Source organism: Elephantulus edwardii, unplaced genomic scaffold, assembly GCF_000299155.1.
Source record: "Elephantulus edwardii isolate Elephantulus edwardi_28Jun2011 unplaced genomic scaffold, EleEdw1.0 scaffold00045, whole genome shotgun sequence".
NCBI lineage: Eukaryota > Metazoa > Chordata > Mammalia > Macroscelidea > Macroscelididae > Elephantulus > Elephantulus edwardii.
In genome coordinates this window covers 18,733,472-18,747,138 of record NW_006399795.1, presented here as the reverse complement: position 1 = coordinate 18,747,138, position 13,667 = coordinate 18,733,472, and the positions used below count along the sequence as shown (strand labels likewise).

Here is a 13,667-nt window from a genome sequence, read left to right as displayed (position 1 = left end):
GCGATTGGCACAGGACAGAGCAGAGTTTAGGGCTGTTGTACATAGGGTCGCTATGAGTTGCAAGCGACTTGACGGCACATAACAACAACAACAACAACTATCCCCCAGCAGTAAGTGGAAGCAGGAGTGGCATCCACTTCCGAAATGGCTTGCCTCCAGAAACTGTGAACAGTGCTCAGGTCTTTCATTCATAGGGTCACTGTGAGTCGTCTACAACTCAATGGCACTTAACAACAACAACATCATCATCATCACCTGGCCCTTCTTCCGAGATTCCTTTGATTGGATTTGAACCTCCCACCATTTAGTTAGCAGCTAAGTGCATTTTACCACCCAGAGACTCCATGTCATTGTTGTCATTAGTGGCCATCATGTGGTCCTCTGTGACAGAATAGAACTGCCTGGGGAGGTTTCCTTGGCTATAGTGTTAACGGCAGTCGGTCCCCAGGCCTGTCTTCCACAGAACCGTGGGGGTGGATTTCAATTCCTGGCCTTTAGGTTAGCAGTCCGACACGTTTTGTGCCACCCAGGGGCCCCCACATGGTTGTACTTACATGCCGGCTGAGGTGGTGCTGACTCAGTCGCTCTGTGTCCAGCAGAAAGACTCACTTCCCCGTCCTGCGCTCACGGCCACGGCTGCCCTCGAGCCCCTTGCTGCAGCCGTCGGTCCTTTCGTCATTTCCGCTGACCCTGTACATGACCCAGCGTGATGTCCTTTTCCAGGGACAGATTCCTCCTGAGAACATACCCACAGTATGTGAGGCAGAGCCTCCCTGGCCTCGCTTCTAAGAGCGTCCTGGCAGCCCTTCTAGGACAGATTTGTTTGTTCTCTTGCCAGGCCACGATACTTTTAATACTCGTCACTGATGCCCCAATGTGAAGGCAGCAGTTCTTTGATCTTCATTAGTCACTGTCCAACTTTCACATGCATATGAAGCGATTAAGAATACCAGCTCTGCTGGCCTGTAGCGCAGCCAACCTGAAGGCCGGTGGTTCGGATCCACCAACTGCTCACCCAGAGAACAGTCTCCTCCTGTGAGACTTATGGCCTTTGAAAACCTGCTAGAGGGTCAGCTATAACTCGATTCTGATTTGACAGCACCTAATAAAAACAGTATGACTAAATCAAGCACCAAGGAGCCTTAGAGTAATGTATTGGGCTACTAACCCAAAGGTTCATGGTTCAAATCCACCAGTTGCTCTAGGAGAAAGATAAAGAACTCTGCCTTTTTAAAAAAATATTTCCAGCTGTGTCAGTCCTTCTTGTTGAGGGTCTGCCTCTGTTTCACTTGCCCTCCTGCATTTCCAAGTATCATGTCCCTCTTCAAGGAATAGCCCCCCCCACAGCATCCCCAAAGTATGTGAGATAAAGCTTTGTCATCTTTGCCTCCAAGGAGAGGCTGTCCATGGAGTAGTCAGTGCTCTTCTCCAACATCACAGCTCAAAGGCATCAAGTCTGTCATCTTACTCATTGTCGAGCTCTCAGCTGCATAGCAAGTGATGACTGAAAAAGGGAAAAGTGGCCTAAATCAGGTGCATCTTGGTCTTCAAACTGACATTGTTGCTCCTCAGTAATTTTGAGTGGTCCCTGACAGGAAACTTGCCCAAAGCAGTACGTCTCCTGATCTGCCAGCTGGCACCAAGGGTGTTGATTGTGGATCCAAGTAAAATGAAATCATTGACAACTTCAATCTTTTCTCCATCTATTATGATACTGCTTATTCATCCAGTAGTATGGATTTTTGTCTTCTTAATGCAGTTTGAAGACCAGTCTTTGATCTTTTGCAGCAAATTTTTCAAATCCTCCTCAACTTTCAGAAAGCAAGGTTTTATCACCTGCATAATTCAGGTTGTTGATGAATCTTCCTCTCATCCCGATCCCACATTCTTTTTGTTTGTTTAAATTATAAATCATTTATTTTTTAATTTTTATTTTATTATTTTGTGTGTGTGTACTGTCAAATTGGATCTGACTGGTACAGGAGGAAATTGTCCCTCCTTCTCCAACAGAGCATCTGGTGGATTCAAACCATATACCTCTGGGATTGCAGTGCAGTTTCTCGCCTCTAGGCCACCAGAGCGCCCACTGATCCCACATTCTTCATAGAATCCAGCTTCTTGAATGATTTGCCCAGCGTACAAATTGAATAGGTATGGAGAAAGAATACAACCCTGATGCACAACTTTCCTGATTTTAAACTATGTTCCTTTGCTCTGTTTGGACAATAGCTTCCTGGTCTTGGTAGAGGTTTCATATGAACATAATTAAGTGTTCTGAGATTCTCATTATGTTTTCTTTTTTGAGGGTAATAGTAAAGATAAATCTATCTAATAAATAAATTAAAAGGTTACATTCCCAAGGGGTGGACCTCTCTATTTGAAATGAGGAGGGGAATCCTCCCTTCTTAAAATTGTTGTTGTTATTATGTGCTGTTGAGTCGCCTGTGACCCATAGCGACCCAGTGTACAGCAGCTCTGAAACCTGCCTTACTCTTTACACACTTACCCTATTGCCTCATTTACTGTATCAATCCATCTCATCTGGGTTGTTCTTCTCCTGCATTGTCCCTCCACCCTTCTGAGCATAATGTCCTTCTCCAAAGACTGGGGTACTGCCTGGACACATGCCCAAAGTATGTGAGACAAAGCTTCAAAATCATAGCCTCAAAGGAGAAAATTGGTTTCACCCTCTCCAAGACAGACCTATTTGTTTTTTTCTTGGTGGTCCATGGTATATTCAAGAGTCTTCTTCGGCACCACAACTCAAAGACATCAATTCTTCTGTCATCCTTTGTCATTATCCAGCTCTCTGATGCATAGCAAGTAATTGCAAAGACCATGGCCTGGATTAGGTGCACCTTAGTCTTTAGAATGACATTGTTGCATTTCAGTACTCTGGAGAGGTCCTTGACAGCAGATTTTTCCAATGCAATTCATCTTTTGATTGCCTGACTGCTGGTGCCAAGAGTGTTGGTTATGGAGCTGAGCAAGTTATAAAGGTTAACAACCTCAATCTCTTTTCTGTCATGATGCTGCCACTTGCCTCAGTGGTGAGAATCCCTGTCTTCTTGATGTTGAACTTCAATTCATTTTGAAGACTGTAGTCCTTGACCTTATACAGCAAACGCTCAGCCCCTTCTCACTCTCAGCAACCAAGGTTGTGTCATCTGCATGACGTAGGTTGTTGATGAGTCTTTCTCCAGTCCTGATGCCACATTCCTCCTCATAAAGCCCAGTTTCCCGAATACATAGTCCATAAAATACATAATTCTCCTGGTTGGTGGTTTTTTGGGGTTGGGTTTGTGTTTTTTTTCTTTTTCAGTTTTCAGCCAGCATTCGTCTGACATCAGCAGTGATATCCCTGGAGCTATGACCTCTTCTAAATACAGCCTGAACTTCTAGCTGTTTTTTCAATGACTGCCGACGATATTTTGCTTGCATGTGATATTATTGGTATTGTTAGATAATTTTGACATTCTGTTGGATCACCTTTCTTGGAATTGGGAACAAATATGGATCTCTTTTTGTCATTCCAGCTGTCCTTCAGATTTCCTGGCATAGACTGGTGAGCACATCCATGGCTGCACATGTTAGTTGAAACATGTTAATTGATGTTCCGTTGATTCCTGGGGCCATGTTTTTTTGCTTGTACCTCTAATGCAGCTTTGACTTTTTTTTTTACCCTTGGCTCTTGTTCATATGGTGCTTCCTGAAATTTTTCAATGTCACCCAATTATTTTTGAAACAGTGACTCTGTATTCCTCCTATCTTCCTTGGATGCTTCCTGGGTCATCTAGAATTTTGTCCATAACCTCTCTTAGTTGTTTGTTCCTACTAGTACAACTCTTGTCTGTAATTTTCTGTATTAAGGTAATTTGTGGATTACCTTGATGCTGAAAGCCATGCTATTAACCGGTATTTCAAATACGAGTGAGTCACCTATAGTAGACAGATTTCAACAGAGCTCCCAGATTAAGAAAGGAAGCAAGATTGGCTATCCATTTCTGAAATAACAAACTTCTAAAAAACCTATGAAGAGTAGAGAAATACAGTATTGTAAGTAGAGCTCAGATTGGAAGTAACTCAAAATGAGGAGAAAACAGCACAAACACCCTTTAATAATGGGAATGTGGATTGGACAAAGTATGAATGTAGGAAAACTACAAGTTGTAAAAATGACGATTGACATTCTAGGCACTAGTGAACTGAGATGGACAGTCATACTACCTGTGATGCTGGGAATGAAAAACTGAGAAAGAATGTGAAAAAAGACAGTTTCAAGATCTGTCCAAAAGTATAATATTGCTTACAAATCCATGCACCAATAACTGATGCCAGTGAGGAGCTTGAGTGTTTTCTATCATCTTTTACAATCCAAAACTGACTAAACATGCAGCAGTCAGATGCTTTTATAATTATGGGTGTCTGGAATGCGAAAATTGAAAGCAATGGTAATCAGAAAATACAATCTTGAAATGAGGCTTGACTTAAGATGATAGAATTTTGTACGTTCAATCATTTATTCATTGCAAATACGTTTTGTTTTTTTGGTTTTTTTTAAACTTACTATTAATTTAAATGAAAATTGACAGACTTTGGCTTTTCCATTCATTTATTGTTGCACTTTTCACCCCTCCCAATCTTCCCTTTTAGTACACTACCCTCTTGGAAAAGCAAAAGAAAAATTCTTTCATTGTTTTACAATTCCTCCCCTGAGGTCTACTCCACTATACAGCCTTCCATCTGGACTCCTGTCATGACAAAAATACCTAATAATTTTCCCTCTTAAACAGTTTTCTCCCTCATCTGTTTCATTGCAGTATACATTATTGAACCCATCCTCTCAGTCTCCTCCCAACCCCGAGGTCAGTCCTGTTTTACAACAGTGGCACCATGCAGTATTTGTCCTTTTGTGACCGAGATACTTCACTCAGCATAATGTCCTCCAGGGTCACCCATTTTGAATAATATTGCATGAGTTGCTTGTTTTTCAATGCAGCATAGTATTCCATTGTGTGAATATACCACAGCTTCACTATCCATTCGTTTGTTGATGGGCACTTATATTGTTTCCAACTCCTTGCTATTGTGAACAAAGCCACAATAAACATGGGTGTGTATATATCTGCTTGGATGTCAGTTATGGTCTCTTTGGGGTATATTCCCAGTAGTGAAATTGCTGGGTCGAATGGTATCTCTATTTGCACCTTTTTGAGAAAGCGCCATATCGCCTTCCACAGTGGTTGCACCATTTTACACTCCCACCAACAGTGAACAAGGGTTCCAGTTTCTACACAACCTCACCAGAATTTGTTGCTTGCTGTTCTGTTAAATTTTGCAATTCTCACTGGGGTGAGATGATATCTTGCAAATACGTTTTTTAAAAACCACAAAAGGCAACATTACACATGGACCTCACTGATGGACTGCACAGGAATCAGGTTGATTAGACCTGTGGAAAAGACCTCCACAGATGTACATCAATCAGTCAGTGAGGCAGTGTGCCAATAAAACTTTATTTGTGCATACTCAGTTATTAATTTTCACCTGTCATGAAATAATCTTCTATTGATTGTTTCGAACCCTTTGGAAAACGTTAAATGATGGAAACAGCCCAAGTGTCCCTGAACAGACGAATAGGTCCAATGGAAATACCGTGTTCCCATGGGGTAGCAGCACAGTTCCTACCACCCAGCCACCAGAACGCCCTCCAAAGTGGTTAGAATGACACATTTTAAAGTTGTAATTGATCATCTTATCTGTAAGAAGCTGCGCTGCAATCCCAAAGGCACATGGATCGAATCCACCAGTTGCTCTGAGAGAGCGGGATGGGCAGTCTCTCCTGCTGTGTGATTTACTGCGTCTGAGAACCCACTGGAAGGTCAGTAGTGGGTCACTTCCGACTTGACAGCAGAACACAGCAGCAAGTACAATACTATCACTGTTCTCCCTTAGAACATTTCTGGTTTTGTTTTGAGGAATCTTAAGAGAGGTTTTGGGGATTTTTAAAACACATTATATGAGTGAAAGTTTGCAGAACAAATTGGTTTTCCAGCCAACAATTCAGACATGTTTTATGACATCAACTGCAGTCTTTACATTGTTTGAGCCCTCTTCCACTTCCCCCCTGTGATTATTTTTTTCCATTTATTCCTTTTATATCCTTTCCCACCTTTAGAGCTTTATGTCTGAGCAAATGTTACCCTTTTTTTGATCTTCTATGATTGACTGTTCTAAGGCATGAGGGCCCCCTGTCCACCTTGTAGACCTGCCTGTTATTTGACTCAGTTATTGATTGAGCCTTAGGAGCAAGTTTGGTTCCTGTCCTGAAGCGCCATGGTCTTTGTGGGTTCTACCAGGATCTTTCAGACCAGCAACCCTAGTCATTCCACCCCACTCTGTCTAGGACCCTCGACTGTGACCCCTGACCCCTCTTAGAACAGTCAGCAGCAGTAGCCAGGCACCACCTAGTTCTCATCTCAGGGTCACAGAGGTGGACGTTTACGTGACCCATGAGTCCTCTGGACTAGCTGTTTGTATATGTGCCTCTGATTTCCCCCCCCTTTTCTTTGTTCCAGACAGGGAAAGACCAATAGTTACACCTTAGATGGCTGCTTATCTTGTGAATTTTTTAATCATCTGTAGATTTTTATATAGATTTTTGGAAGTAGGAGTGGCATCCACTTCCTAAATAACATGCCCCTGGAAACTATATGAATTTTGATAAATGTCGATAGTTGTAGAGGAGCTTCAGGCCTTTTGTTCATAGGGTCGGTATGAGTCGTGATCGACTCGAAGGCAATCAACAATAGATTTTGAAGTGCCGTCTCACTTCAGGTATGTTGCTAAGAGGGACCAGTCCTCAGAGAAGAATATCATGCTTGGAAGGGTTGAGGGACAGCAGAAGAGGGGAAGACCTGGATGAGATGGATTGACATAGTGTGTCGGAGTCAGTGAGACTGGCTCAGGATAGGATAGGGTTCAGAGCTACTGTACTCAGGCAACTTGATGACACATAACAACAAAAGCATATATATGTTAAATTTTTGTTTATTTCTGTAATTAGTTTCATTTACATTATATTTTGTTCATGTATATTGTGGAGGTTTTCCCCCTTTCATTCATTCATTTTACTTAATAACTGTATTTGTGAAAGCATGTCAGCCAGTGACTTCATGCGTCATCCTTGAATATCCACCCCTATTTTGCTGCTGCTGCTGCTGTTGATTGCCTTTGAATCAAGCACCACTAATAGCAGCTCTTTGAACAAAAGGCCTGTACCCTTTCTATAACTGTCGTCATTTGTCAAAGTTCATAGAGTTTCCAGAGGCATGTTTTTTAGGAAGTGGATGCCAATCCTGCTTCCATCCCTCTTTTAGATAGTCCATTTCTGGTTTGCCCTTCCCTATCAAACCAGGACTCTAGGGGAACAAACATGTCCCTTTTTTTTTTTTTTTTTTTTAACATGTCCCTTTTTGCTGAAGAATCCTCTGTCAACTTGGAAACTTTGAGCATCTGCATCCATAAGCAAAGTCCAGTCCGGAGCAAGCTGTCAGGTTCGACCCTGGCTCACAGCATGGATTGTCCTCTCTTCAGCTGGTTGGGTTCTGGTCACCTCATCCTCAGCCTTCTGTGTCCAGGCTCAAGTGGGCATCAGCTGGAAGCGCAGGAGTCCACAGTTCTCCTGGAGATCCAGGCCTGTCGGTCTTCTCACTCAGCTCCAGCCCCCACATGGGGCCCTGCCAACAAGCCAGGGTCCTCTTGACACCCTGCTCTTCAAGCCAGCAAGATTTCCCTGCATTCCGTCTATTTCTCCGTTGTTGTGTTCCTCCCACTTCCACTTCGTTGGATCCAGGTGATTGCTCTGAGTGAACCTAACTCCAGCCTCGAGGTTGTTTTTTTCCTTTTTTCTTTCTTGTGTACCATCGAATCTGATCTGATAGGCACAGGAGGAGATTGCCCCTCCTTCTCCAGCAGAGAATCTGGTGGATTCAAAACAAGTGCCTTTGAGATTGCAGCACAGCTTCTTGTCACTAGGCCACCAGAGCTCCCCAACCTCGAGTCTCAGAGATTGGCACCTGCCTCAGAAGCCACATAATTTGTCCCAGTTTTGAAAAGTCAGTCTCTTCCTTTCCTTTATTCTTTTTAATTCTCTCCTTGCCTTTCTTTCAAAAGCATATCTCTTCTTGGATCAGAGTTACAGTGTGGACCGACCAATCCATTCACGCATAAATCTCCTCAGAGTACTGGGTGGGACTCAGGATTCCCTCTCAGCTAAACCCTAACCACCTCTACCAGGTTCTCCTTTGGAAAAGCCTGCCTCCTGGGCAGATTTTGAGCAGATTTTCCCTTTTAGTACTTCAAATCCAGTACTGGCTGAAGGTGGAATTACATGGTGGTGTGTGTGTGTGTGTGTGTGTGTGTGTGTGTGTGTGTGTGTAATATGCAAGCTAAATAAGTCAATAAGTCAAATTTGCCAAAAGACAAATAATGTGTGATCTCACTTATATGATCTCAGTTAATGTATAGAAGGCAGAGATTATTCATGGTTCCCAGGGGTGTGGGGGAGAGGAAAGGGGAGTTGTTAGGGTTACTGGTGATGTTAAGTGTTGCTTGGAACCCTCACTGTGAATTAGCTCAGTTAATTCTCGTAACAGCCCAGGGAGATGAGTCTTTTTCTTTCCCCATTTACATATGGGGAGATTGAGGCTCAAATAGATTGAGACTTGTCCAAGGTCACATAGTGAGTGAGTTATCAGGGCCAGGTTTAAACCTGGGAGGCCAAAGTCTTAGCTGAGTTAGAGGCCAGCAGCAGAAAGAGCCAGGGGCCGAGCTGGGATCTGTGGACAGGATGGTTTGTCTGCCAGGGACTTTTATCCCCTCAGCTCCACCCAGTGCTATGACACTCTCTCTGCTATTGTTTCCAGGAGCTGGAGAAGCTGGGCCTCGGTGACAGTGTGGACCTGCATGTGTACGAGATTCCTGTTGAATACAAGACAGTCCAGAGGCTCATCCCTGCCCTCTGGGAGAAGCACAGTCCACAGGTGAGTGACAAGCCTTTCCTCCTCAGGACTTGGAGACAGGGCCCATTTGTGATAGTTTGTATGGTTTTCTTCCTGACCTGGCCAGTGACATGACCTTGTCTTCCAGAAAGATCATGCTGTTAGAGGTGAGGAAAACAAATTCCTGGGCCTTCACGGAGTCTGACTATGTCTCATTGGAATTCCATATTAGTCAGGAAATGTCAGTGACAAATTCAGCTTCAGTTATGACTTGATCCAGATGTTCACCCAGCATAATCAGTATTTTCTCTCTTGTCTGTCATCACCAACTCAGCTTCAGGTATGGTTTGATCCAGGTACTCACCCAGCATTATCAGTCTTTTCTCGCCTTTCATATACCTCCATCTCTCCAAAGACGTTTTTCTCAATTAAGATCACATTCACAGATTCCAGAGGTTCAGACATAGAAATCTTTTTTGAGGGACACCATTCAGCCCACTCTACCAGAACCATTACTTTGTTTAGACATTTCACCAGAATTTAGCTTAATTCAATTCTGTGCCATTATGTACCAAACACAGTGCCAGATCTAGGGCCAAGCAGTGAGTTCTCTCTTTCCAGAGATGGGTCCTTGAACATCTGTGGCCCAAAGCCTAAATGAGCCACACCCAGCATTTTCATTTTCCAGTGGTCACATGGGTACTGTAGGCTATACCGAGTTGTGCTGCTGTAGCCTGAAGCATGTCTCCAGCAGTTCAAATCCACCAGCGGCTCCGGGGGGGAAGAATGGATAATCTCCTCCTGTTGCAGTTTATAGCCTCAGAAACTTGACGGAGGGTGAGCATGAGGCAGAACCAACCCAGCAGGGAGTTGAGTTGAGTACTCACGTCCCTTAGTTGCCTGGGACAGTTCTGATAAAATACCGTCAAGTGCCTAGCATATCAGAACAAAATTGGATGTCTCACAGTTCTAAAGGCTGGAAGTCCAAGGTCAGGTCAGCCATGTTGATTTCTTCTGAGATTCTGAGAAAGATACTGTCCGTTGCCTTTCCCGTAGCATTTGGAGACTCCCAGCTGTCTGGCGCGTGGCTCCAGCCCACACGGTGTTCTTTCTCTGCCTCCCAGTCTGTGTCTCTTCTCTTCTTGTGTTTAGGCTCCACTTATGTAGAATTAGTTCTGGTGGCCTAGTGGTAAGAAGCTGTGCTGCAATCCCAAAGGCACACTGTTTGAATCCACCAGCTGCCCTGTGGGAGAGGGACTGGCAGTCACCTCCTGTGCAATTAATTGCCTCTGAAAACCCACTGGCGGGTCAGCTATGAATTGGTTCTGAGTCAACAGCACACAACAACAATAATACGTAGAATTAGGGCTCTGCCTACTCTGTTATTATCATACACTAACTTAACTGTTTCCAAGCGAGGTCATGTTCTTGGGATTTGGTGGGACTGTAACATAAATTTTGAAGGGAGACTCAGCTCACTCTGTAATTGCACATTTGATTAAAAAACCAACATATTAAATTAAATACTAAAATTAATTTTAACTATATTTAATATATCTAGTGTCATTCATAGGACAGCTATCTGGAACAAGAGGTGCATTGCAAAGCGAACTGGGGGAGGGGGAAGGGAGGAAATTGTGCAGCAATGGATGAATTAACAACTTAAAAAATGATAAAAAAATATCATTTCAACATGCATGAAATATAAAAAGTTAATAATGCAGTAGTTTCTATTTTTTGCTTGGAAATTCAGTGGGTTTTTCACATCTTAGTCTGGAGCAGCCACGTATCCACTGCTTAGTAGGCACATCTGTGTTCCTCTGCTGTTCCGAGGATTTTCAGAGGCCTGGTGTGGATGGCCTCTGAAGAAGTGGATGGCCAAGCCTGTATTCTAGTCTCTGTTAATCTGGGAGCTCTACTGAAACCTGTGCACCATGGGGAACCCTTGTGGCATTTGATACAGCAGTGGCAGACCTTCAGTATCACAGCAGTTCACAAGTTATTGGCACGGTGACTGCCACAGCGGGCTCTGGTGTGTCAGGAAGTGTGAGGATGGCACAGGTAGGACAGGGTTCAGATCTGTTACTCATGGAGTTGCTATGGGTCATACTTGACTCGGCGGCACCTGAAAACAGAAAGAAGGCTCCTGTAGAGCTCTGGTGGTCTAGTGGGTGGGAAGTTATGCTGCCAGCCGGAAGGTAGGCAGCTTGAATCCACCAGATGCTCCAGGAAGACATACGGGCATCCACCTCTGCCATGAACAACCTTTGAAAACCTCCTGCACGGTCAGCCGTGAGTCGGTTCCAACTTGTTATCAGTTCTGAGGAGGTGCGTGTGGCTAGTGGCCGCCGTGTGGGACAGCCTGAATTTTAGTGTGTGTTTTCCATCTCCATCTGTTTTCTTACCGTGGTATAAACCTTGTCATTGTTGGGTGCTGTCGGGGGGACTGCAGCTCTGTGAACAGCAGACTAGAACTTTCCTGTGTCTGCACCGTCCTCACTTCTCGGTCGTGCTCAAGCCCATTGCTGTAGTCACTGTGTCGGGCATAACCTGAACCCGAATCTAGACTGTGTACACATTTATATTTCATTATGACATTTCCCTTCCCATTAAAAATTCTCCCTACAAAAAATTAATTAATTAATTCTCCCTACACACCATTAGGTATTTTTTTTTTTTAGGAATTTCTTAATTTTGGTAATTAATTTAGCCTTTCCTTTGTTGGATATTTTAGTGTCCTTGGTTTTTCTCACTTTTTTTGTTATTAATTTTAATGAAAATTTACAGAGGCTTTGGATTTCCATTCATTCATTGTTGAACTTTTCTCCCTGCCCACCCCTCCCCCCCCCCAGTTCACTCTTCTCTTTGAAAAGTAAAAGTTCTTTCATTGTTATACAGTCCCTTCCCCCAGGTCCACTCCCTATGCAGCCTTCGTTCTGGACTCCTGTCGTGAAAATAATACCTTGTTACATATCCCTCTTAAACTGTTTTCTCCCTCATCTGTTTCAATGCAGTATACACTATTGAACCCATCTTTCTCAGTCTCCCCCCAATGTCAGTCCTGTTTTGCAACAGTGGCACCATGTAGTATTTGTCCTTTTGTGACTGAGATATTTCACTCAGCATAATGTCTTCCAGGGTCACCCATTTTGAATATTTCATGAGTTCTTTGTTTTTCAGTGCAGCATAGTATTCCATTGTGTGAATATACCAGAGCTTCTCTAGCCATTCGTTTGTTGATGGGCACTTAGGTTGTTTCCAACTCCTTGCTATTATGAACAAAGCCGTGATAAACATGGGTGTGCATGGTTTTTCTCACTTTTATAAATAAAACAAGTGTCTGGACCTTTTGACTGAGACCAGGTGCGACATGTGTTCTTAGGTATAAATGACCCAAAACAACCATCTTCTCCGTCAGGTTATTTATAGGCTGGATTCCTAGACATTAGACTTGGCCCATTATATTTGACAATATGACCTGAACATCATTCCATGTAGAGCAGCTTGGGCATTTTAACAGGTGCATATAGTCATTTAGAATGTGTTTTGCCACCCTTATAAGGGCAGCTGAGTGGATTGTTTCTGGTGTTGGATTATAAAAGCAAGCAGTTGCAATGAACATTCTTGCATGTTTTGAATTCTTGCATATTTTGCTTGGCAAACTATTCTGCAGGAGTGACTGTGGGTTCTAGACTGGCAGCAAGAGAAACAGTGTGATTCCTGCCGAACCCAGCCAGAACGCTGCCCTCTCGCTGGCCCAGGGGCACCCTGTGCCAGGTGGCCATGTTAAGCTAACCCTAACCCTCTGTCTGCAGCTGGTGGTACACGTAGGAGTATCGGGCATGGCAACCACAGTCACACTAGAGAAGTGTGGGCACAACAAGGGCTACAAGGGCCTGGACAATTGTCGCTTTTGCCCTGGCTCCCAGTGCTGTGTGGAAGACGGGCCCGAGTGCATCAACTCCATCATCGACATGGACGCTGTGTGCAAGAGAGTCACCACTCTGGGTCTGGACGTCTCGGTGACCATCTCACAGGATGCTGGCAGGTAGGGCTGCGGGGCCCTGTGGGGTGGGCACGAGCATTCATTAGTCTTCTCTGCCAGCCAGACCTGGTATCCACTGAGCCGTGTGTGTGAACTTTGGCCTCTGAGCCAACCATTCAGTATATATAAGGTCGAGCCAAGTGCATATGCAGGTGGTTGTTGTTGTTAAGTGCCGTCAAGTCACTTGCGATTCATAGCGACCCTATGTACAGTAGTCCTAAACTCTGCTCTGTCCTGTGCCAATCGCACTGTCTCTGATACACCCATCCCGATTACCCCCGTCACTGAATCAGTCCACCTCATAGAGGGACTTCCCCTCCTGCGCTGTCCCTCCATCCTCCCGAGCATGATGTCCTTCTCCAAGGACCCGTCCCACCTTACAACACGTCCAAAGTATGTCATATGAAGCCTCAGAATCCTTGCCTCCAAGGAGCCGCCCGGTTTAACTCTCTCCAGGATGAAACTGTTTGTTTTCTTAGCAGTCCATGATACCCTCAATACTCTTCACAGCACCACAGCTCAAAGGCATCAATTCTCCTTCTATCCTTCTTAGTCATTGTCCAAGTCTCTGATGCATAACAAGTTATTGCAAAGACCATGGCCTGTATCAAACGCACCTT

At 44.1% G+C, this 13,667-nt stretch overlaps 1 protein-coding gene across 1 annotated transcript in view; it reads left to right on the top strand.

Moving 5' to 3' along the window:
* The window catches only part of PGPEP1 (pyroglutamyl-peptidase I), a 36,830-nt gene that overhangs the window by 19,304 nt on the left and 3,859 nt on the right, over positions 1 to 13,667 (top strand). Inside the window, exons 3-4 of the mRNA XM_006885881.1 lie at positions 8,928 to 9,044; positions 12,818 to 13,050. Of these exons, the coding sequence (XP_006885943.1) occupies positions 8,928 to 9,044; positions 12,818 to 13,050 (350 nt within the window). The remainder of the gene's footprint in view (positions 1 to 8,927; positions 9,045 to 12,817; positions 13,051 to 13,667) is intronic.